General features: G+C 46.6%; 1 protein-coding gene across 1 annotated transcript in view; it reads right to left on the reverse strand.

Annotated features, from left to right (window-relative positions):
- Positions 1-1,160: 1,160 nt before the first annotated feature.
- The window catches only part of MGAT5B (alpha-1,6-mannosylglycoprotein 6-beta-N-acetylglucosaminyltransferase B), a 260,018-nt gene continuing 235,678 nt past the window's right edge, over positions 1,161-25,500 (reverse strand). The window contains exons 15-17 of the mRNA XM_006135747.4: positions 12,388-12,462; positions 5,762-6,036; positions 1,161-2,844 (exon numbers count right to left, since the gene is read on the reverse strand). Of these exons, the coding sequence (XP_006135809.1) occupies positions 2,646-2,844; positions 5,762-6,036; positions 12,388-12,462 (549 nt within the window). The 3' untranslated portion in view covers positions 1,161-2,645. The remainder of the gene's footprint in view (positions 2,845-5,761; positions 6,037-12,387; positions 12,463-25,500) is intronic.

Below are 25,500 nucleotides of genomic sequence, written 5' to 3' on the forward strand. Positions count from 1 at the left end.
GCGCCAAAAGTAAAATCCCAGCGAGCTGCATGGAAACTTTTTAAAAACACCATAATAGAGGCTAAAATGTACACCCCAAATTTAAAAAAACACAGTAAGAGAACAAGAAAGTGCCACTGTGGCTTAACAACCAAGTAGAAGAAGCAGTGAGAGTTAAAAAACGGCATCATTTAAAAAGTGGAAGTTAAATCTTAGTGAGCCAAATAGAAAGGAGCATAAACTGTCAAATGAAGTGTAAAAATATAATTAGGAAGGCCTAAAAGGAATTTGAAGAACAGCTAGCCAAAAACTCAAAAAGTAATAGAATTTTTTAAAAAATATATCAGAAGCAGGAAGCCTGCTAACCAGCCAGTGGGGCCACTGGACGATCAAGATGCTAACGGAGCATTTAAGGATGATAAGGTCATTGTGAAGAAACTACATGAAGTCGTTGCATCAGTCTTCATGGCTGAGGATATTAGGGAGATTCCCAAGCCTGTGTCATTCTTTCTAAGTGACAAATCTGACTGAATTGTCCCAGATTGAGGTGTTATTAGAGGAGGTTTTAGAACAAACTGATAAACTAAACAATAACAAATCTTCAGGACCAGATGGCATTGACCCAAGCATCCTGAAAGAACTCAAATGTGAAATTGCAGAGCCACTAATCCATCCTTTAAATCAGCTTCTGTACAAAATGACTGGAAGATAGCTAATGTGATGACAATTTTCAAAAAGGGCTCTAGAGGTGATCCTGGCAATCACAGACCAGTAAGTCTAGCATCAATGCTGGGCAAATTGGTTGAAACTATAGTGAAGAACAGAATTGTCAGACACATAGATGAACATAATTTGATGGGGAAACATCAACATGATTTCTGTAAAGAGAAATCATGTCTCACTAATCTACTAGAATTCTTTGAGGCAGGGGTCAACAAGCATGTGGACAAGGGGGGTTCAGTAGACATAATGCACTTAGATTTCCAGAAAGCCTTTGATAAGGTCCCTCATCAAAGGCTCTTAAGCAAAGTAAGCTGTCCTGGGATAAGAGGGAAAATCTTCTATCATTAAAAAATGGGAAACGAAGTATAGGAATAAATGGCTATTTAACTAGTGGTGTCCATAATAGGACCAATCCTATTCAACGTATTCATAAATGATCTGGAGAAAGGGGTAAACAGTGAGGTGGCAAAATTTGCAGATGATATAAAACTGCTGAAGACAGGTAAGTCCAAAGCAGAATGGGAAGTGCTTCAAAAGGATCTCACAAAACTAGGTGACTGGGCAACAAAATGTCAAATGAATTTTAATGCATATTGGAAAACATAATACCAATTTATACGTACAAAATGATGGGGACTAAATTAGCTATTACCAGTCAAGAGAGGGAACTTGGAGTCATTGTGGATAGTTCTCTGAAAACATCCACTTAATGTGTAGCAGCAGTCAAAAAAGCAAACAGAACATTAGGAATCATTAAAAAGAGGATAGAGAGTAAGACACAGAATATCTTATTGCCGGTACGTATGTAATATGTAAATGTATGTAATATGTAAATCCATACACCCACATTTTGAATACTTCATGCAGATGTGATTGCCTCATCCCAAAAAATATATTGGCACTGGAAAAAGTTCAGAAAAGGACAACATAAATTATTAGAAGTTTGCAATGGGTCCCATATAAGGGGAGGTTAACATGACTGTGACTTTTCAGCTTAGAAAAGAGGAGCGTTTGGGGGAAAGAGATTTGATAGAGGTCTATAAAATCATGAGTGGTGTGGAGAAAGTGAATAAGGAAGTTATTTACTCCTTCCCATAACACAAAGACTAGGGTTTACCAAATGAAATTAATAGATCTCAGGTTTAAAACAAACAAAATTCACACAACACGCAATCAACCTGTGGAACTCCTTGCCAGAGGATGTTGTGAAGGTGAGGACTTTAACAGGGTTCAATAAAGAACTACATAAATTCATGGAGGACAGGTTCATCAATGGCTATTAGCCAAGAGGCATAGGAATGGTGTCCTAGCCTCTGTCTGTCAGAAGATGGGAGTGGGTGACAGGAGATGGATCACTTGATGATTACCTGTTCTGTTAATTCCCTTTGGGGCACCTGGAACTGTCAGAAGACAGGATACTGGGCTAGGTGGGCCTTTGGTCTGACCCAGTCTGGACGTTCTTATATTTTATGTGCCTTGGCATGGGAGCCTACCAAGACCTGTCACCCCCATGTAAATACTTCTAAGGAGATAGTTTCAAATAACTCCTCAGGAAGGACCTATGGTTGTTTTGCTGCTTTAATTTGATAAAAAAATATAAATAAATAAACCAGGATGTTAAAAGAGGATGAAACCCAAACCAAACGGCTGTTGGTGCCTTGTCCTCTGAAGTGGCTCTGGGCTTCTCTGAAGTCCACGTGGGCTTGGGTGTGGGAGGAGGTGTGTCTCAAGGGGGGAAAATCCAACATGAGCAGATGATCATTCACATTTGACTGGCAGACAAAACAACCAACAGTTTGACAACCAAGTCTCGATGTGAGTTTCCAAGAAGAGGAGGTTGTCCTTTCCTTCTTGAGTATTGCAGCTGCTTTGAAAAAAAGCTCTTTGTTGCATGTGGCATGTCATGACACATGCTCTAAGGGCCCCAGGAGCAGGGGGTGGACTCACAAGCAGTCCCTGCACAGAGCCACTTGTCCTTTCTGGTAACTGCGACATGGGCAGAGGCGGCGATACTTGGTGCTGTAGCCTGCACAGCTGAACAGCAATGGTTCCTTCTGGAGGTAGCACTCCTGCACGTTTTCAGCCACTGCGGGGTAGAGATGGCTCATCTCAGACTCTGTGCTGTCACAGGACATGCGAAGCCTGGGAAACAAAAATCCAAAGTTGAATTTTGCTGTGCCCATCTCTGCACCTGTTCTTCAGTGGGTTTTATGTTGGATCAAAGCATGACGTTAGGGAGGGCTACTATATCTATGGGGAAGATTTTAACACTGTTCTGTTTACAGAACGTCTCTGCTTCAAACATCACTGCAGATCTGTCCCTCACCCACAATAACACTAAGCTTAAGTAACATATGACTTGCATAGTAAGTGCTTGGAAACTACATGTGACTACCCAAGTGACCTGAGATTGGTATGACCCAGCTGTGAAATCCGTGGGAACATCCCAGCCTCTGTGCAAGCTGCATGGCCAAAGCAAAGCACATATGGAATCCAAGTGACTGGCACAAAGACACATAACAGGCTCTCTGGGCCACACTGCACTCTCAGGTTATGTCTATACTATAGGGCTTTTTCGGGAGGTACCCTGGAAAAACTCTGCCGAGTTCAGGGAACACATCTGCCTCTTCTGCTTTTTTTGGTGGAAGAGCAGATGCGCTCTTTCAGAAGCCCTGTTTTCCTCCTCCCACAAAGAAGAAGGGCTCTTCTGAAACAGGAGGCTGTTCTGAAATTTGGCACAGTGTAGATTTAGGAAAAACTTCTTCCAAAAAACTACTGGGAAATTTGTACATCTTTTTCCAATAGATCAGTGTAGACATAGCCTCAGATGGCCATGTGTAGTGGCAACAGACAGAATTGAATCCAGGACCTCTGGAGCTTGAGCTATAAACCCAGCTTGCATTTAGCTAAGGCTGTAGAGCACATTTGACCTCCACAGCATTGAGCCTCTGTTTAGCATGGACATGACCTTGGAGTAGGAGCAGTGGGAGAAATACCGTATTTTCCGGCATATAAGGCTACTGGGCTTCCGGCATATAAGACGACCCCCTAATTTTTTAGTTAAAAGATAGGTTTTCGTCTTATACCCCAGTGCCCTTCCGCCTCCCCGGCTTTGCTCCCGGTGTCCCTGGTCTGCTGGAGACGGTCCCCAGCAGACCAGAGGTACTGAGAGCAAAGCCGCAGCAGCGGCGGGGTCCTGCGCCTCTGAGGCTTTGCAAAGCCTCGGGGGAAGCCGGCGGCGGGGCATCCCAGGCGCGCCTGGGATGCCCCGCCGCCTGTATACCCGGCGTATAAGACAACCCCCGATTTTTGGGGGATGTTTTTTAGCATCAAAAGTCGTCTTATACGCCGGAAAATACGGTAGACTGGATGGAAAATGAGATTGTCTTGCTTTCTCCAATCTGTGCTCACATCTGTAGGTGGAGCTAGAACACTGGGGTCTCTTCTCTGTCTGCAGCCTGCCCCAGGATATCTCTGCACGCCCAGCAGCTCTGCCTAATAAACTCCCAGATGAACTAGTGACTCTGAACCAGCAATTTCATTCTGAGGGGGCGGGGGAAGAAGTGGAGAGAGTGGAATCTGCACTCCAGCTCTAATTTATCATATAAAAATGTCACTAGAACTCAAATTGCCTGCCTGACCAGCATGACAGAAATGGTAATGCTTGCATTTTAATTGTCCACAGCGCAGCGTGGAATCAGGAGGCAGGTTTATGCTCTATTAAAAACTTCACTGCCTGTGTGTTCAAAATGGAGCATATCAAAGGGATCGGGAGAGGGAAAGGTGCCTGGAAAATCCAACATTTGTTTGGACACAGAAGCCCATTTGCACAATGCATGCGACAGACTTGTCCGCCCAGAGAGCAGGCTGTGCCTGTCCTGTTGTGTACAAAGGGCACCGCAACAGACCACAGGGGAGTACAGCAAGAGAAGCTGCATTTGCAAAGCTGCAGAAAGCAGCACCAGGAGAACAGGACAGTCTGGCCTTTCAGTAGGGCAAGAAGGAAGTGTTGCCTAGTAGTTAAAATAATGGCTTGCAAGGCAGGATCCCTAGTTCTGTTTTGGGCTCTGTCACTGCTCAGTGTGCACCTGGGATAGGTTGTGTGGGGCTAGATTCTCCCAGGACTTCAGAGTCCAACTGCTCCCACAGTGACACCAGGACCCAGAATCCCAAAGGAGCTCAGCACCCAACGTGCCCCCCCCCCCCCCCCCCCGGTAAGAACGCTCCAAGCTCTATTTCTTTACTTACATAAGCCACATCTGCTGAGGGTGGCACTCTGGTCCTTTGTGTACTGGCTAAAAGCCAACTACAGCCTCAGCTAAGAAAGGGTATCTCTACACTACCCTCCTAGTTCGAACTAGGAGGGTAGTGTAGCCATACCCAAAGGGGCTCTTTTAGCTGAGACAGCACAGATGCCCATACAAAGGTTCCAGGTTTGATCCCTGCTGCTGACAGCCCACCCAAGGGGTCAGCATTATGTTTAAATTGGAGCTGAGCCTCGATGAGGAAGCTGATTTTTTCTGACTGTTCTGGCCTTAGGCCAGGGTGCTGTTTCAGGAGAGTGGGGAAGGGCAGCTGCCGTACATTCTGGGACCTGGCTTGCTTTTCTTCCCATTCCCCTGACAATAAGGGAGCGAGAGGAAAGTTCTTGTATTGCATGCATGCCTCTCACTCCTATCTGATGAAAGGAGGGGGCAGAAGAGTAATTCACAAAATCCAAGTACTTTCCCCTCGCTTCCTTATTGTCAGGGGACTGGGACGTGTCCCAGTATGCATGACTGTGCTGCCCTCCCCCCCCCAATCTCCCCAGATTGAGCCCTTGGCCTTAGGTCGAGTGCCTATTGCTCTCACTGACTTCAGCTCTGCCAATCAGACTCTTAACCTCTCTGTGCCTCAGTTTGCCCATCTGTGATACAGGGATAATAATGTCACCCTATTACGGGGGCGGGGGGTCTCTAAGGCCTAAGGAAAGCATGTCAGGGGACCTTGCATAGGGCAATGGAGTATCATCACCCCACCATGCAGGTGGGAATGGGGGAGGTGTGAGAGCCATACTCACTGGAGAAACACGTCCTTCTTGTTGATGAACTGGAAGAATGCTGGCTCGCAGACTAGTCCGTGCTCCTGACAGGTCTCGGTGCAGGCTCGCCCAGCCTCAGACACCCACACCTGCATGGAGCTCACAGGAGGCCAGGCAGAGGGGGTATTGCTGGCGTTGTGTGACCACACCAGGTGAGTGGCATTCGGTGACAGACTGAATGGGCTCAGAGAGCTTGGCACAGCATGGCCCTGGGGCTTTTCTGGCAGAGGCAAAGAAGGTCCAGCACAGAAATCCTAGCAGGGTGGGAAAGGACAGGTCAGAGGGTGCCCCACAAGATGGAAAGGGTTAAACATCAGGTTGGTCTGAAGGGAAACGCTTTCTAGGCTGCAGCTGGGGCAGGTTCAGCAGCTAGAGCAGGGGTTCTCAAACTGTGGTACCGGTAATCCTTTTCGCACAGCAAGCCTATGAACCTCGCCCCCCCCCCCCCCCAACTACACTTGTTTCTATTTAGCTGTATTATAAATGCTGGGGTGAAGCAGGGACAGGGTGGCAGTTGATAGATCGTAATCCCGCGTGACCTTTGTGACCCTTTGAGGGGTCCTGATACCCAGTTTGAGAGACCCTGAGTTAGAAGGTGTAGGGGAGCCTGGACTACCCTGCCTTGGCAATAAATGGTGATCTCTGCCTTGTCCAAAGTGTGGATTTCTGGCCTTTCTCAAGTCTGGTGTGCCAAAGCATGCAGGCAAGACCCGAGAGTCAGGAATTGTTTTGCATAACAATGCAGATTAAGCATGGTACACGAGACCACGTCAAGAGCACAGGGCAAGCGACCTTATACTGGTATTTCTGTTCTGATAAGCAAAAATTACAGATGCAGCCATGAAACTGTCAACTACGCACATAGCAGTAACATCCTGAGCAGGATATATTCCAAATAGCAGCATTGGGCATTTTACGTATCCTACACAATACGTAATCAATTGGCAATTATAATTAGAACGATCAAGTCTCATTTTGCTATGAATTGGGCTTAGTAAGAACTAGCGATGGGAGGGAATGGGCAAGATTGACCCACAGGTTCTGCTCAATGTAACTAGAAGTATAGGCCCTTCACACTGGCGACCCAGTGCATGGCATTCCATTGTGTGGGAAGAGAAGAAACCACGCCCTCCTGCCTGACACTGTAGGGGTGTGTCTAAACTACACCCCTCTGTTGGCAGAGGGATGTAAATTAGACACATCGAAAGTGCAAATGAAGCCGGGATTTAAATATCCTGTGCTTCATTTGCATAATAGTAGCCGCTGCTCTTTTTCGAAATGGGGCTTTTTTAAAAAAACCCGGCAGTTTAGAAGGGGCATTTTTGACAGAAATACCTCCTTTTGAAAGATCCTATACTTGTCAATGCTTTTTTTGCCTTTGTCTTCATAGACAAGGTCAGCTCCCAGACTAATGCACTAGGCAACACAGTATTGGAAGGAGGTGGACAGCCTTTGGTGGGGAAAGAACAGGTTAAGAGCTATTTAGAAAAGCTAGACATACACAAATCCATGGGTCTGAATTTAATGCATACGAGGATTCTGAGGGAGTTGGCAAATTTAATTCGGAGCCTTGGGGCATTATCTTTGAAAACTTGTGGAGATCGGGAGAGATCCCGGATGATTAGAAAAAGGCAAATGTAGTGTCCACCTGTAAAAATGGGAAGAAGAACAATCCAGGGACCTACAGACCAGTCAGTCTTACCTCAGTCCCCAGAAAAATCATGGAGGGGATCTATTTTGAAGCACTTGGAAGAGGGGAAAGTGATTAGGAATAGTCAACATGGATACACAAAGGGCAAGTCGTGCCTGACCAATCTGATTAGCTTGTATGATGAGGTAACTGGCTCTGTGGATATGGCTCTGTGGATAAGTCTTTTGACACGGTCTCCTACAATATTCTTGCCAGCAAGTTAATGGCATATGGATTGGGTAAATGGACTGTAAGATGACTAGAAAGCTGGCTAGTATGTCGGGCCCAACGGGTTGTGATCAATGGCTCGATGTCAGGTTGGCAGTCAGATTCTAGCGGATTGCCCTGAGGATCAGTTCTATGGCCGGTTTTGTTCAACATCTTTATTAATGACCTGGATGAGGCGATGGATTGCACCTTCAGCAAGTTTGCAGATGACACTAAGCTAGGGGGGAGGTAGATACACTGGAGGCCAGGGATACGGTCCAGAATGACCTAGACAGATTAGAGGATTGGACCAACAGAAATCTGATGAGATTCAACAAGGACAAGTATAGAGTCCTGCACTTGGGATGGAAGAATCCCAAGCATTGTTACAGGTTGGGGACCAACTGGCTAAGTAGCAGTTCTGCAGAAAAGGAGCTGGGGATTACAGTGGATGAGAAGCTGGATATGAGTCAACAGTGTGCCCTTGTAGCCAAGAAGGCTAATGGAATATTAGGTTGCATTAGGAGGGGCATTGCCAGCAGATCTAGAGAAGTGATTATTCCCCTTTATTCGGCTCTGGTGAGGCCACATCTGGAGTACTGTGTCTAGTTCTGAGCCCCCCACTATAGAAAGGATGTGGACACAATGGAGAGGATCCAGCAGAGGGTGACCAAAATGATTGGGGGCTGGAGCACATGGCCTATGAGGAGAGACTGAGGGATTTGGGTCTGTTTAGTCTGCAGAAGCGAAGAGTGAGGGGGGATTTGATAGCAGCCTTCAACTTCTTGAAGGGAGGTTCCAAAGAGGATGGAGAGAGGCTGTTCACAGTAGTGACGGATGGCCTCAAGTTACAGTGGAGACAGCATAGGTTGGATATCAGGAAAAACTATTTCATTAGGAGAGTGGTGAAGTACTGGAATGGGTTACCTAGGGAGGTGGTGGAGTCTCCATCCCTAGAGGTGTTTAAGTCTCGGCTTGACAAAGCCCTGGCTGGGTTGATTTAGTTGGGATTGGTCCTGCCTAGAGCAGGGGGCTGGGCTTGATGGCCTTCTGAGGTCTCTTCCAGTTCTATGATTCTATAATAGATCTTTCATTAACTGCTTTTGCATTGCTTCATGCTGTATTAATTGCTTTAGAATTTATAGTATTTAAGGTTTAAATTGTATAGTAATTGTTTTTAAGGCTTGTAAAAGTGAAACAACTTTGTAAACTGCTTAAAGCTTACAATAAATAAGGTTAAGTAGCCCTGGAGTGTCCTGGTTTCCTGTGGATCTAAAATAAATTGAACCACATGACAGAAGGTAACAACTGAAGGCCTCCAGGCAGTAGCTAAAGCTACTGCATATATATGACTGAGGCCATGTCCCAACTTACAGGAGGTCTGACACTCTGATGATCGATTTCTGGGGTTCAATTTAGTGGGTCTAGTAAAGACCTGTTAAATTGAACACTGAGGGTGCATCTACACAACAGGGCTTAAATTGAAATAAGCTGTGCAAATTGAGCTACATCAATTGCATAGTTTATTTCAAAATAGCTTATTTCAAAATTGGGAGCATCTATATAGCACGCATTTTGAAATAGCGCACTCTTCTTCCAACTTCCCTTTCTCCTGGTACAATGAGGGTTACAGGAGTTGGAGTAAGAAGTCCTCCACTTGACAGTATTTTGACATTATTTTGAAATAACTGCCTGCTGTGCAGATGTGGACTAAGTTATTTCAAAATAACACTAGTTATTTTAAAATAATGTTGCTGTGTGGACATACCCTGAGGGCTCCCCTGTTGGAATAAGAGAAGCTGAAGGGAGCATTTCACTCATTGACCTCTTCCTGTGGATATGGTGCTAAGCTCTGCTTAAGGTACATTGATTCCAGCTACATTATTTACATCAATGGGAGTTGTGTTCTTTAAGCCGACCTCCCCCCGCAGTGTAGACCTGGCCTCAGAACTGGTTACTGACTCTCTCCCACCCTGACCAGGTTGACCTTCCCTGCAGCAAAGAGATCAAAGGGCTCTTCTGATGCTGCCGAGTTTTGTGAGCAAAGGCTGTTTCTGCTCTTGTTCTCCAAGGTGCCAGTGCAGCCCCTCTCCCGGAGCCAGCCAACGAGGGCCCGACGAGCCCATGCAGCCAGGAGAACATTCCATGGGGAGCCCTGTCCCCAGGGATTTGCTCTGAAAGATTCCCACTGCCTTGGTTAGGATCTGGAGATAAATTAGGGACTCAGAGAGGAGCCGGCCCCTATTTCTTGTTTTTGTGGCAGGGCTCCATACAAAGCATCTTTCTTCTTGCCACCTGGATGTACCTATCCCTGCAGATACCGAGTGATCCTCATGTGTCTCCACCCAGGCACAGACCAGACAAGCGGTGTGCAGGGCTGCTAAGGTACCTGACACATGACTATTAGCACCACCTCATGACCCAGCCTCTGTTTAAGAAAGGCCCAAAGTGGCAATCAATGGTTGCCACCATAGGATTAGGGAGGAGCATCCCTGGCTCCTGCCAGTACTATGCTGGGCTCCAGCCAGCACCATTGGTCCTTGACTTTCATAAGTCCTCTCAGATTCAAACAGATACCAGATACCACCTATGAGACAGATGGACATGTGGGCAGATTCCTGGGACCCACCTGAGGTAAATGTTGCCTGGAGCCCACAGCCTAAAACCCTTCCTGAATCCCAATCCCCTGCTCCAGTCCTGAGCCTCCTCCTGTATCCCTATTCTGTTACCCAAACTCCATCCTGCTCTCTGAACCACTCAGCCAAAGTCTGGAACCCCCTTTCACCTCAACTCCCCCTCTCTGGCCCCATACCACAGCCCACACACCCAGCCAGCGCCATCATCCCTCCTTTGCAATCCTCTGCCCCAGCCTACAGCCTTCTCCCAAACTTTGAACCTCCCATTTCTGGCCACATCCCAGACACCATACCCCCAGGCGGAGACCTCACTGCTTCCCACAGCCTAAGCCTTTGCCCCTGCCTGGAGCCCCATCCTGAACTCCAAACCCCCTCACTCTACAGCCCTCACCCTAACCCAACCTCCTGCCCCAGTCCTGTGAAAATGAGCGAGTAAGCCAGGAGTGAAAGACTGAGTAGTGGAGAGAAGGAGGACAGCATGACCAGGGGTGGGGCTTTGGAGAAGGGATGGGGCAGGGGTGTGACCTCAGGGAAAGGATGGGAGTTTTCAACAATCAGAAAGTTGGCCATCTAACTGACAACACATACAATAATCACTGGCTGCAGCATCTGCCAGGGGAGGCCGCTGGTGCTTTCAGACCTTGGTTTTCAGAAGGGATGGAGCTCTGGGAGAGATTTGAATGAAGTAAACCACTTCATTGTCAGACAAGCCTTGGGCCTTGACCTACCTAGTGACAATGCAGCCTGCCATGCAGCTCTGTCAGGCTCAGCGAGAGCTCACCTGGTGTGAACCTGGGCAGTGAGGGATCTCAGAGGGCTGCAGGAAAGGCAAGTGGGTTCACAGGAGTGTTCTTCCTTCCCCTCTGTTTTGCTCTGGGATTTAGGGTTCACTGGCCTCTATTTGTCTGGTTTAGAATGAAACTATTAACTCTTCCCTGGAATCAAGGGTTGAGGAGACTCACTGCAACCCCTCACATCTACCACCAGGTCTCCTTCAATTCCTTCCTTCCCTCCCTCTCATGTCAGGTCACTCCAAACCTTGGACCTCTAGCTGCCTGAAAAGTAGCAATGAACCTGAAGTCTGTTGCACATCTTTAACTACTGCAGGGGTGGTCAATGGCAATAATTTTTGATGGGGGGCCACTCCAAGATTTTGGAAAGTGGTCAAGGACTGCACTTTACTGTGGAGAGGGTGCGGAGTGTAGGATGGAGGTTAGGTGCAGAAGGGCTCACGGGGTAAGAGACTGGGATGTAGGAGATGGTGTGAGGTCTGAGAGGGAGTTTGGGTGAAGGGGGGAGTGCAGACCAATGGGTTTGGGTTGTGACCTGGATCAGGGGATTGGGGTGCCGGACCTGGGAGAGTGTTTGGATGCAGGAGAAGATTCTGGCCTTGGGGAGGGGTGTAGGAGAGCTTACAGAGCCCGGGAGGGAGTTGTGATCTGGGGTAGGGGGGTGCAGAGGGTTTGGATGGTGACCTAGGGGAGGGAGTTGGGATGCGGGAGGGGCAGGGGTACCAGAGGCAGGCTCTGACTGGGAGGCGCTTACCTAAGCCAGCATCCCTGCAGCCCCCACAAAGCAGGCTGGGCTCCCTGCCTGTGCAGCCCCAGATCTCTTAGACCTGCAGGTTAATCTATCCCTGTGGCTCTCAGCTCTGGAGGGGGAAGAGGCTTGCACTGCCCCCATCCCCCCCAGGCCAATCTCTCAGCTCCTATTGGCTGGCTGTTTACAGCCAATAGGAGCTGAGAGATTGGCTGGGGTCAATTCCTATAGGCTGGTTGTTTCTGGCCAATAGGAGCTGAGGATTGGGCTGGGAGCAGGAACTCACAGGAAGCCTCCCCTTCCCTCCAGAGGAGAGAGCTGCTGGACTGCGCTTTAAACCCATGACAGTTGTGTGCCTGAGGGTCCTGGCAGGGTGGCCCATGGGCCGATCTGGTGGCTTCACGGGCCAGATCCGGCCCCAGGGCTGTATTTTTCCCAGCCCTGAACTACAGCCTTCTGGCCATAATGCCTAGCTGGCTGCTTCCCCCAAGAAGAAGTGAGAAGCCCTGGGGAGTAGAAGAGCAGTGACGGACCTGGTGCTGAATATAGGCGTGAATCCGCTCCAACATCCCCTCGCAGGTGTATTCATAAGGTACATAAGGGTCCACCTGTAGAAAGGAAACAACAGGATATAATCACAAGCAGGGAAAGACCCCTCGCTTCCCATTGGCTTAGGGCTCTTAGCTGCTCACCGCCTATAAACCCAGCTCACAATACCTGCAGGAGGAGGAAAGATATTGGGAGCTTGTAATCACCGACCTGTTTTCCTAATGACTTTTCATGATTCCCTTCACAGAAAGATCTCCTGCAACCCATTTCCAGACCCATCTTCATTGGTGGGAATACCTAACGTTGGGTGTAAGGTGGCCACATAACCAATCCCCCCCCCCCCCCCGAGTAATAAACGTTTTAGTGCTAAAAAACATCAGTAGACAACACTTGATCGGCCACACTTTTTCAACCTTTTTTTCACTTGCAATCTCTTCAAAAATGTTGAGTGGAAGAGCAGGCCCCTTTGGAATCTGAGACAGTCTTCAGGCCCTCCAAGGAATGCAGACCACAGGCTGAAAACCACTGCTCTTTGGTAATGACAACCTTCCACAGACTCCACAACTCTACTGTATGGACTGCAGAGTAGGGTCTCCATCTAGCATTTAAGACAGTTCTAGGAACAAGCTAGTGTGCTAGGCATAGCAGCATGGTCCGTGGACCATGTCCCCTCTCATCTTCTCCAGCCATGTGCGGAGTACATTCGTTGTGTGCACCAAGGCAGGTGGGAATGTGCACCACCAATAGAAACACCTGTTGCCAACTGTGGGCACGCTGCTAATCAGCTGGGTGGCATGTGAATCTCTCCTGAGCGGCCATGTAGCACAGGTGCCCAGCTTATAGGGAACACCGCAAATGTGGGTATGGTCTGCCATCCAGGGAATGAAATAATGTTTTGTATTCACCTCTCCAGAGTGGCAGCATACAAGCACTGCCCTGCAAAAAAGCCCACAGCGGGAAATTTCAAGAAGAAAGAAGGCCCTGTATTCAATGAAACCTAGAGACTCCTAGTTCAATGTTTCTCAAACCGGGATCCATGGTCTGCTGATCAATTTCTGCCTCCTCCCCTCAGTGAGCATGGCAGAGGGGGACCAAATTCCCGAAGATAACTAACCACTGATGGCAGCACTAAAATTGATGGATCACGTGCTGATTGGGGGCAAGAGCAGAGTCTATCATCAGGAACTCTGATTGGCTTTGATCTGCAGTCTTGACTGTAGGGTCCAGCTGATGAGGCTGGGATGAAGGAAGTGGGGGTATGTCTACACTACCACCCTAATTTGAACTAGGGTGGTTAATGTAGGCAACCGAAGTTGCAAATGAAGCCCGGTATTTGAATTTCCCGGGCTTCATTTGCATCTTGCCGGGCGTCGCCATTTTTAAAGCCCCGCTAGTTCGGACCCCGTGCCCGCGGCTACACGTGGCACGGAGTAGGTAGTTCGGATTAGGCTTCCTATTCCGAACTACCGGTACACCTCGTTCCACGAGGAGTAACAGTAGTTCGGAATAGGAAGCCTAATCCGAACTACCTACTCCGTGCCGCGTGTAGCCGCGGGCACGGGGTCCGAACTAGCGGGGCTTTAAAAATGGCGGTGCCTGGCAAGATGCAAATGAAGCCCGGGAAATTCAAATTCCGGGCTTCATTTGCAACTTCGGTTGCCTACATTAACCACCCTAGTTCGAATTAGGGTGGTAGTGTAGACATACCCTGGGTGAGTTGCAGAGAGAGACACAAAAGAGCACCAGTGGAATATCCCAAAGGGGAATAATCCTTGTGTCTTGATTCCAGGTTTGCAGGCAATCCATCATCTCCCTGCTGCTCCCTGCACTCTCCACAAAGCCCCAGAGGGGAAAGTTGTCTAATGCAGTCTCAATGGGTATTTAACATTCAGAGCTTAAGCTTTATTGCACCACAAAAGACACAGTGTATGTAAAACAGGCCCTCTGCTGAGACCGATTAGCATTTAAATAGAAGCTATGATTAGCTATAAAAGTGAGCAGGGCTAAAGCAACAGTGGGAGGGAGAGAGCAGGAGGCTGTGGCCATTAGGGCACACAGGAATAAAGAAAGGGTTTGCCCTGCAACTTTGGAAGGAGACAGGCACAATGAAATTATATAAGAGCAATAGCCCTGCAGCTGGCACCTGGCCCCTCGCTGTGATTTCTGTAGTCAACAGCACAGACACTTGAGCTTGCTTTTGTCGATCTTCCCATATTCCATTGAATTCCACTTTGTCCCACTCAGGCACTTTTCTCATTATCCTAGTGTTCTTCATCTGCTGTGGCTTACAGTTTGACTTCTTCCTATTTGTTTTCTGGCCTTGATTAGCTCTGACTTAAACCCCACCAGTCCCCACAGCAGCATGGCCTGTCTGCCTAAAATCCAAAGGGAGGGCATCTAATAGTTATCATTAGCCGCAGATTATGCAGGACTGAGCAGAGTGACGGAGCTCCAGCATGTCCCAGCGGTGACCAAAGTGCCAGGCCTAGGAATGACTGCAATGAAGCCTGTCTGTATGGGAACTGACCAATGGATGAGAGCAGTGACCCTCTCTTCTGAGAGGAAGGGTTGGAATGGGGTCCCTGCTTCCAACTGGCTCCCAGTGTAGGTAACACTAGTGTGGAGCAACTCCTTGCTCTGTGCAAATGGACATATTTCCTTTGAAACATTTTTTTAATGAAACATGGTGCTCTGGTTTGGTTAAAATGCAAATGTTTGTTTTTGACACTTTTTTCATCAAAAAACAAATTATTTTAGCTACCAACTTTTCAGTTTTCAACTTTTCAATGACCTTGTCAAAAAAAGTTGGAAGAAAGTTTTTGATTAAAAATAAAAACATTTATTTTCCCCAAAAACAGTCATGGGAGCAGAAAATAATTTCCTAACAAGCTCCACCAACACTGTGGCCAAGATCCGCCTTCCCAAGATCCTACCACCCCTCCCAATCAGAAGCAGTCCTGGGACATTAGACTGTAAGCAGTTTTAAAGCAGTTTTAAAGTTTTATGCTCTCTGGTTTGTTATACTTTCATCTGGGCCTGAAAAGACACTTTACCTTGCTGCTGATATTCAGTGTTATATGCAGTGGCAGAGTACGTTTCCTTTACGATATTTAATGGTGGTTAGAGCTGGTGAAAGGGGCCAGGTTAACAGCCCAGGACTGGGAAGGCCTCCGTCTACATGGGTATGTCTAGACTACATGGCTCCATCATCGGAGCCATGTAGATGAGTTTACTAGACATAGGAAAATGAAGTGGCGATTTAAATGCCTGGTGAAATGAGGTTTACCGGAGCGGTCAACAAAGGTTTCCATTGTCAACTGTGGTGCGTCCAGACTGCCCTGCTGCGCTGCCAAACAGCTGATCGGCACTGCACAGTGGCCATTTTGATGTAAAAGAAGCGGCGATTATTTAAATCCCATGGTACAGCCCAGACCACCGCCAGCCCGCGGTGCAGCCCAGACCACAGTGCCAGCCCACCCCCCAAGCCTTCAGAGCCCCGGAGTGCACAGCGCTGTGCTTCAGAAACAAATTAAAGGAGCCCAGGACTCTGGCTACTACCACCGCTTCTACATTGCTGAGCCCTGTGGCAATTCCTCCTATGTCCCCCTGTCAGTGGCCCTTCCCATTACTGATTCTGTGAACAAGTCAGTATCCTTGCTTGGTGATTCTGATGGAGTGGAAGCAAGTGTTGCTTTAGTTGTGTCCTTCTTGTTCAGGAAACATCCAGCTCAGTAGCAATGGTGTAACAGTATAACATAATTGCAAAGAAAGTAAAGAGCATTCTGGGATGTATTTGCAGGGGTGTTGTAAGCAAGGCATGAGAAGTAATTCTGCTCTAATCCATGCAGATTAAACCTCACATGGAGTATTATGTCCAGTTCTGGGTACCACAATTCTGGAAAAATGTGGATATGGAGGTTTGGAACAGGTCCCATATGAAGAGAGGCTAAAGAGACTGGGACTTTTCAGCTTAGAAAAGAGGAGACTGAGGGGGGATATGATAGAGGTCTATAAAATCATGAGTGGTGTGGAAAGGGTGCATAAAGAAAAGTTCTTCATTAGTTCCCATAATAGAAGGACTAGAGGACACCAAATGAAATGAATGGGTAGCAGGCTTCAAACTAATAACAGAAAGTTCTTCTTTACAAAGCAAATAGTCAACCTGTGGAACTCCTTGCTGCAGGAGGCTGTGAAGGCTAGAACTAGAACAGAGTTTAAAGAGAAGTTAGATAAATTCATGGAGGCTGGGTCCATGGAGTGGTATTAGCCAGGGGATAGAAATGGTGTCCCTGGCCTCTGTTTTGGAAGTCTGGAGATGGATGGCATGAGACAAATGGCTTGGTCATTGTCTTCGGTCCATCCCCTCCAAGGTCCCTAGGGTTGGCCGCTGTCGGCAGACAGGCTACTGGGCTAGATGGACCTTTGGTCTGACCCAGTACGGCCGTTCTAAGCTCAGGGCTCAGGGTCGGGGGTCTCACTGGACCACCTTGATTTTCATGCAAACCTGCTCCTGGGTGGCCAGGCTGGCAGCTATCCTGCCCTAGATGGCCACTTTCCTGTGCCTAGTGCGGAGGTCGTGGATGAGGTCCACGATGGCCGCACTAAACCAGGCGGGCGCCCGCCTCTTGTGGCCCCGGGCAGGCTCCTGGGAGCCGCCAGCCTGGCCCCGGGAAGAGGCGGAGGGCTGGGTGGCAACGGGTGGCTGGTTCATGCTGTGCCAGGTGCAGGGTCTGCTGGCTGGGTGCTGGCAGACTTGCACCTGGCACGGGCACTGTAGCCAGACCGTGCCCCTTTAAGGGCTCCAGGGCCAGAAGGGGGCAGAAGAGTTTTCCTTGTGGTGCCCAGAGTGGCCATCAAGGAAAGCTGGGGAGGGCTAGCCTCCCACTAGTTTGAATTAAGTGGTCACACAGCCCTTAATTCAAACTACTTAATTCGAACTAGGCGTTAGTCCTTGTAGAATAAGGTTTACCTAGTTCGAATTAAGCGCTCCGTTAGTTCGAATTAAGTTTGAACTTGCGGTTTGTATGTGTAGCGCCTATCAAAGTTAATTCGAACTAACGTCTGTTAGTTCAAATTAACTTTGTAGTGTAGACATACCCAGGGTGATTAAATTGCCTAGGGAAGTTGTGGAATCTTCATCGCTGGAGATTTTTAAGGGCAGATTAGAAAAACACCTATCAGTGGTTTTGCTTATTCCTGCCAAGAGTGCAGAAGCCTGGACTTGATGATCTTCTGAGGTCCCTTTCCATCTTCTGAGTCCATGATTCTTCTCAGAATACCATGTGATAGCAGAGCACTAACTCTGATGTAGTGAATGTTGAGCAATGCTTTCTGTTTAAGAAGTATTTTTTCTAAGTGCTCTACAATCCTCATAGTTACTTTGTCTTCTATTTTTCAGTGCATCATATGGGTGCAAGGTAATGCTAGTGATACAAACCTAGGGACTTTAGAGCAAGGGGCTCCCAAGATATAGTCTCCCATCATCATTTTACAAAATAAACAAATTCTTACCATTTTTACATGCACTCCTGAGCTCAAACCAAGTCCCTTCCAATCCTAAGATTTGATTATAATGATGATAGATAGATAGATAGATAGATAGATAGATAGATAGATAGATAGATAGATAGATAGATAGATAGATAGATAGATAGGGTGTGTCTGGACTACAGGGTTTTGTCGACAAAAGTGGGCTTTTGTCGACAAAACTATACCTGCGTCTACACTATCACCATGTTCTGTCGACAGTAAGTTGACAGAACGCAGCAGTTTTGTCGACGGCAGTAAACCTCATTCTACGAGGAATAATGCCTTTTTTTGATAGTACTCTTGAAAAAAGGAGCTATTGCATGCAAACTGTGCTTTTTTGAAAGAGAGCGTCTAAACTCTCTTTCAAAAAAGCGACTTGGTTTGTTGACAGTACTGGTTGTAGTCTAGACCAGTGGTTCTCAACCGTGGGCCATATGCCTCCCCAGGGGCCACGCCCTACCTCTAGGGGGCCACATCGAAAAAACAGAACATTAGGTAAATTATGTACCTTTTTTTCCAACTAGCAGCGGCTGTGAGGGGGCCACAGAGGTAAACGAGGCTCAGAAGGGCAACATGAGCAAAAAAAGTTTGAGAAACACTGGTCTAGATGCTCTTTTTCAACAGAGGCTTTGTCGACAGTATCTGTCGACAAAGCCTCTGTCGAAAAAGGCGTGCAGTCTAGACATACCCATAGATAGATTAGATTAGATTTAGGCTATGTCTCAATTATGGAGCTTTTCTGGGATACCAGAGTTATCCCAGAAAAGCTCTGCTGCATCCAAAGAATGCTTCCACTTTTTCTGAACAGTTTCCAAAAAAGCAGACACATTATTTCAGCATCCCTGTATTCCTCATTGTATGATGGGCCAAATGTTGGGAAAGCCTCTTCCATAAAAAAGTGGAAAAAGATACGCAATTGCGAATTGCAATTTGCATATCTTTTTCTGAAAAAAACCCTTCAGTATAGATATAGCCAAATAGATAGGCAGACAGACAGACAGATAGATCATAAGACTAAGGGAGACAGGAATTAACAAGTTAGGAATGGCCCAGGTAGTTCAAAAGCTGTGGAACAAAGAGATACCATGAGTCAATCTTTTCCCATCATGCACCTAAACCTAAGAAGCAGAAAACATACAACCACCTAGATTTTGGGTCTCAGTCAATCTAGTACCAGGGCTGTGAAGCAGGAAGAGATTTCTGGCAGAGTGTCAGTGCTGGGATGAAGCAAATGTATTTTCAGCAGCACTGAGTTGATGTGATTTCTGACACTCCACCCCCATATTCCGACTGCTATTTATATACAGCATTCAGCTTCTCTCTGGGTAGGCACTATCATTTAAATGAATGGCATATTTTTAGCATGGATTATGAAATACTGCTGTCCTTATGGAGCATTCTTTCTACTTTCACTTTTCATCAGTAGAGTAGTGGCAGAGGAAGGATGTAAAGCCACCCGTTTCCTTGAACAGTTATCCTCACATCCTGAAATTATCAACTGCTCCTTTGGAAACCACAACCACTGCCTGAAACTTATAACTGTCCTCCACTTGTTAATGTATTTCTTGTTTTGTGCACATAAACCCTAATCACAGTTATCTCTCTCGTAACCTTTCTTTAAGGGTTGTTCAGATACAGTGATGCTGCTTGTTGGCTCCTACATAGAATAGGCAACAATCTTTCCACTATGAGCAACATGAAGACTCTTACAATGCTGTAAGCTTATTTCTGGAAGGAAGTACTTCTGGTTACACAGGTAATTCCTGACTGTCTGTAATAGCATCCCATTGCCAGAGGGCTTACTGCTTGATAACTTGCAATGAGTCTCAGCTGGCCTCAGCTTAGTGTATCACCCTAGCTCTCTGTTGCCATAATCTATATCTAAATGGTGTCACCTAGAGTAACCTAGGCACACTGGTCATTAATATTATGGTGTGCTGGTTATATATGGGTGATATATGAAAAGTTATAAATATGTGCTGGAAATATGTTCTTAAAATGTGGTTGGCAGGAGCGGCTTAAATCTCTCCACTACAGACAAAGGAAAGAGGTCCTGCCTGCTTGAATGCCTCTCCGATGTAAGTTGAGCAAAGATACAGAATAAAAGTACATTTACATATAAGGTAAACAAAGCCATCGAACTAGGGAATGGGGGAGATAACCAGTGACCTATCAGGACTGGGAGAGAGAGAGTGCAAAAAATGAACATGGCATCATTTCCTGCTGGACTCAGCAAGCTGTTGAAAACAAAGATACATGTTGATGATATAAGCCGGGAGAAAATGTCATTTTGGTCTCCTTTGGCTGACAGGGAAAACAACAAACAAAAACATGGTGCTTCGAGCTCTGTGTTAGGTCCTGGCTAAGAACTGACTACTCGGGTTGGAAAAACAACTGGGGCTCGTCTACACTGGCCCCTTTTCCGGAAGGGGCATGTTAATTTCACGAGTCGCAATAGGGAAATGCGCGGGGGATTTAAATATCCCCCGCGGCATTTAAATAAAAATGTCCGCCGCTTTTTTCCGGCTTTTCTAAAAGCCGGAAAAAAGCGGCGGACATTTTTATTTAAATGCCGCGGGGGATATTTAAATCCCCCGCGCATTTCCCTATTGCAACTCATGAAATAAACATGCCCCTTCCGGAAAAGGGGCCAGTGTAGACGTGGCCCCAGAGTGAGAACAACCACTCTGAACAAAAGATTCTAGTTTGCTAAGTTAGGTTTTAGTCTTTGAAGCTTATTACACCTTTGTTTGTTTGTAACTATTTCTATCCCAACTCCTCCTACTTTGTATCACTTCAATATCTGTTCTTAACAAATTTAAACTTGTTTTATCATCCAGCCATCTCAGTATTGTGAGGCAAAATCCTCAGCCAAACTCCCTAGCAGGTGCTGCACACAGCCTCTTTAAAAGTGCAGCAAGGTTGACAAGACTAAGGGTATGTCTACACTAGCCCCCTAGTTCGAACTAGGGAGGCTAATGTAGGCATTCGAAGTTGCAAATGAAGCCCAGGATATTTAACTAGGGGCCTAGTGTAGACATACCCTAAGAGTGCCACAGTGAGGGGGTTGAACACTGCAAGGTTTTGGATAGGCTCAGGACTGCCACTCTGCCAGGAGTCACCCAGGCTGGTAGAAGGTAGGGTAAGGGCTGCATCTTCTATGTGAGCTGTTGATATGACAGGGCTCTGAACCAAAGTGCCCAACACAGAAGCACCCAAGGTGACAGGGCAGTTCACTCTTATTTGTCTGGATCAGCCCCCAAACATCACACTAGCCCAGTCTCCCAGGAGGCATTGCTTCAGTGGGCAAAAGTGAGATTGGGGGTAGGGGTTGCAGCGGTACTTGTCCCCCAGACCAGACACACCACTCCACAACTGAAATCACCTATAGTAAATAGGTTCTAAACTAAGAGGCATCTACATTATTTTTTTCTGAAAATGCTGTTCCTTCATTTCACTAACAGGAAATCTCAGAATTACTTGTCTCCTTTTGAAGTACTTGTCAAACCAAAACTCAAAAGGCTCAGCCTAGAGAGAAAATACCTTTAAGCAACTTCCTGCCATAAATATCTCAGTGAGACTGGAAATTACACCCATTATATCTAATTACAGGTGTGCGCGGTAATCAGTTTCGACATAATGACAAGCGCTGATCCTGCCTATGAATTATTGAGCTCGCCCTGGTTTGACTTGAGGACTTGAATAAAGGGATTTGATGGGCACTTCTGTGAGCTCTTTAAATAGCAGTTCCTCTCTGAGAGCAAATCGCGATTGCCTGTTTCACTCTCTACCAACACAATGTGATGAATTGTCCTCCATTTTGCCTGACGCAGATTTAAGGGGAGGCAGATTTTTTTCCCCTTTTAATCCTGGCAGTGACAAGGAAGGACACTTTATTCCTTTTCATCACTTTTTCACCCAGGGATGACCCCAGCAGGATCATTGTGTGAGGCCTTTATAGATGAGGCAGGTTGTAACATGTGGATGGAACAAACCTGTGGTAGGGTAGGGGCAGGGAGAAGGTAGGTAACACATTATTCAGCCCTTTTTTCATGCATCCTTAGTAAGGTATGAAGATGGGTAAAGGATTGTTAATAGGAGAACCTTTCCTTAAAATGTAGGTTGATGGTTGGAATCTATCCAGGCTAATTCTGACTAGTTGTTTGGTTGTGCATGTTAAATGTGTTGGGTGGTTTGTCATCCCAGATCCCAGTGACAAGTGTCCGCATCACAAGAAATAAATAAAAAATCATAAGGGGAACTAAATGGGACATTTGTTGTCAATCCCCACTGAAGGCAAAGGCCTGGATTCTCTGCTCTAGATCAGGCCTGAGGCCAGTATTCAGATTAGCTGCCAGCGCAATATGCTTGTTCAGTCAGTGCAGCAGGAATCTGCACTGATTTCCTTCTCCGGATCTCAGATGCTGCATGGTCCTACCACTCCCCTGTAGGGCACAATCTAGCCCAAAGGCAGGGGTGGGGAACCTTAGGCCCAGGGGCGGGGCTGGATTAAGACCTTTAGAGGCCTTAAGCACCGAAAAGATTATGGTGCCCCCCATATGTCGTTCAAAATAAAAACAATACTATACCGTAAAATCTCTCTCTTTTTTTTTTTTGGTGCCCCTGCTTTGCTGGTGCCCTAAGCATGTGTTTAGTCTGCCTATTGGGTAATCCAGCCCTGCCCAGGGGCCAGATGCAGCTGTCGGGTTGCCTGGATCTGGCCCTGGAGCTCAGAGCCACCCAAGCATTGGAGAGACTGTGTTGGTGCTCCAGCCTCCCTGCTGCCCCACCACAGGCCTGGTGCACACAACAATCTACTAGGCTGGGACCCTCTAGTCTCTGGTGGGCAGGGGGAATGTGGGGCGTGTCTTTCTCCATCAGTGAGGGCTGGAGTTTGTTTGTTTGTTTTGCTTCTCACTTGTGTGTAGGCCCTGACTGATTTTTCCACGGGTCAGTGCCTCCACCCCTGACGGAAAGCTTCACTCCTGCAAATGAAGTGAAGGTTCTTTCAGGAAAAGGAAGAAAGCGGGGTGAGGAAGGAAAGTGACACACCAATGCTGACTCGACCCAAGTGAGCAGGAGGTCATGGTGAACATGGCTGTGAGCCTGCTGGGGGCAACCTTGCTCAGGCTTTGGCAAGCCTTGTCAAAGGCTACGGGACTTATAAGGCAGAAACTGGCACAATTAGGGCTGTGCCCAGAGCCATCTCCTCCTTCACAGGGAGCCAACTCTCATAAGAGCCAACGTTCCCATTGTCATGAGTGTCACCAACAGTGTGATGTCAGCAGGAGGCCAGGCCTGTCTGGTTTTAATTAAACAATTATCTTCAAGAAATTGGCATACTGCTGCAGTCCCAGCCACACACTCTGGACTAGAAGCAGAAGGAAAAGAAAAGGCAGCTAGTGAGTGCAAACAAGCGCTCTGAAAGATGGATAACAGACAGGGCACCAGGGCTGGTGCTGAGGGGATAAGTGTTTCAATCCTGGAGTCAAAGGTGAGCAAAGAAGATGGGGTTGCATTGGGAGGAGGAGGGGGCACGTGAGCTATGGTGGATGATCAGAACAGCAGTCATAGAGGAGGAAATGTGATGGGCTGGATTTATAGAACAGTGTTTTTCAACCAATGGTACGAGTACCCTTAGGGGTACTGGAGAGAAGTCTGGGGGCTACATCAACACAACTGAAACTTGAAGAAAACTGAATTTTTGTTTTAAGTTTTATAGCGCTTTATTATTTTTGTACTTTTTACACCCCAAAATTTCATCACCCACCCGGCTATGATTAAGTTGTTTAAACAAATGTGTTGCAATAGTAGAAAAAAAAATTGTGTGTCTGAAAACTGTACGTACTGGCGGTACTTATGATTTTTTTTAAAAGGGGTACTTTATAAAGAAAAATTGAGGAACACTGTTATAGAACATCCCTCCCCAAGCCCAGGGCTTGCTTCTGCCAGGAAGGGAACAGATGGTGAAGTTTTAACAAGAGAGGCGTCAAAAATCACCAGCAACAATTATTTTGACAGGCAGCATGAGGGGCTCAGTAGGGAACAAGATTTCTTAGCTTTTGCTTGGGTTGAAAATGCAAATCTGCTCAGCTATCAGGAAGGATGAGTGGAAGAGTGGGGGTGAGGAGAGAATCACAGAATCATAGAACACTAGAACTGGAAGGGACCTCGAGAAGTCATCGAGTCCAGTCCCCTGCCCTCATGGCAGGACTCAGTACTGTCTAGACCATCCCTGATAGATGTCTATCTAACCTGCTCTTAAATATCTCCAGAGATGGAGCTTCCACAACCTCCCTAGGCAACTTATTCCAGTGTTTCACCACCCTGACAGTTAGGAAGTTTTTCCTAATGTCCAACCTAAACCTCCCTTGCTGTAGTTTAATCCCATTGCTTCTTATGCTATCCTCAGAGGCCACAGAGAACAAATTTTCTCCCTCCTCCTTGTGACACTATCATGTTCCCTCTCAGTCTTCTCCTTTCCAAACTAAACAAGCCCAATTCTTTCAGTCTTCCTTCATAGGTCATCTTCTCTAGACCTTTAATCATTCTCGTTGTTCTTCTCTGGACCTTCTCCAATTTCTCCACATCTTTCTTGAAATGTGGTGCCCAGAACTGGACACAATATTCCAACTAACGCCTAATCAGTGCAGAGTAGAGCAGAAGAATGACTTCTCGTGTCTTGTTCACAACTGTTAATGCATCCCAGAATCATGTTTGCTTTTTTTGCAACAGCGTCACACTGTAGATTCATATTCAGCTTGTCATCCACTGTGACCCCTAGATCCCTTTCTGCAGTACTCCTTCCTAGACAGTTGCTTCCCATTCTGTGTGTGTGAGACTGATTGTTCCTTCCTAAGTGGAGTTCTTTGCAGTTGTCCTTATTAAACTTCATCCTATTTACCTCAGACCATTTCTCCAGATTGTCCAGATCATTGTGAGTTATGACTCTATCCTCCAAAGCAGTTGCAACTCCTCCCAACTTTGTATCATCTGCAAACTTAATAAGTATACTCTCTATGCCAATATCTAAATTGTTGATGAAGATATTGAACAGAACCGGTCCCAAAACAGACCCCTGAGGAACCCCACTTGTTATGCCATTCCAGCAGGATTGTGAACTGTTAATAACTACTTTCTGAGAACGGTTATCCAGACAGTTATGCACCCACCTTATAGTAGCCCCATCTAAGTTGTATTTGCCTAGTTTAATGATAAGAATATCATGCGAGACCATATCAAATGCCTTACTAAAGTCTAGGTATACCAAATCCACCATTTCTCCCTTATCCACAAGACTCGTTATCCTATCAAAGAAAGCTATCAGATTGGTTTGACATGATTTGTTCTTTACAAATCCATGCTGGTTGTTGCCTATCACCTTATTATCTTACAGGTGTCTGCAGATGAATTCCTTAATTACTTGTTCCATTATCTTTCCTGGCACAGAAGTTAAACTGACTGATCTGTAGTTTCCTGGGTTGTTCTTATTTCTCTTTTTATAGATGGGCACTATATTTGCCCTTTGCCAGTCTTCTGGAATCTCTCCAGTCTTCCGTGATTTTTCT

Source organism: Pelodiscus sinensis, chromosome 20 (assembly GCF_049634645.1).
Source record: "Pelodiscus sinensis isolate JC-2024 chromosome 20, ASM4963464v1, whole genome shotgun sequence".
Classification (NCBI taxonomy): domain Eukaryota; kingdom Metazoa; phylum Chordata; order Testudines; family Trionychidae; genus Pelodiscus; species Pelodiscus sinensis.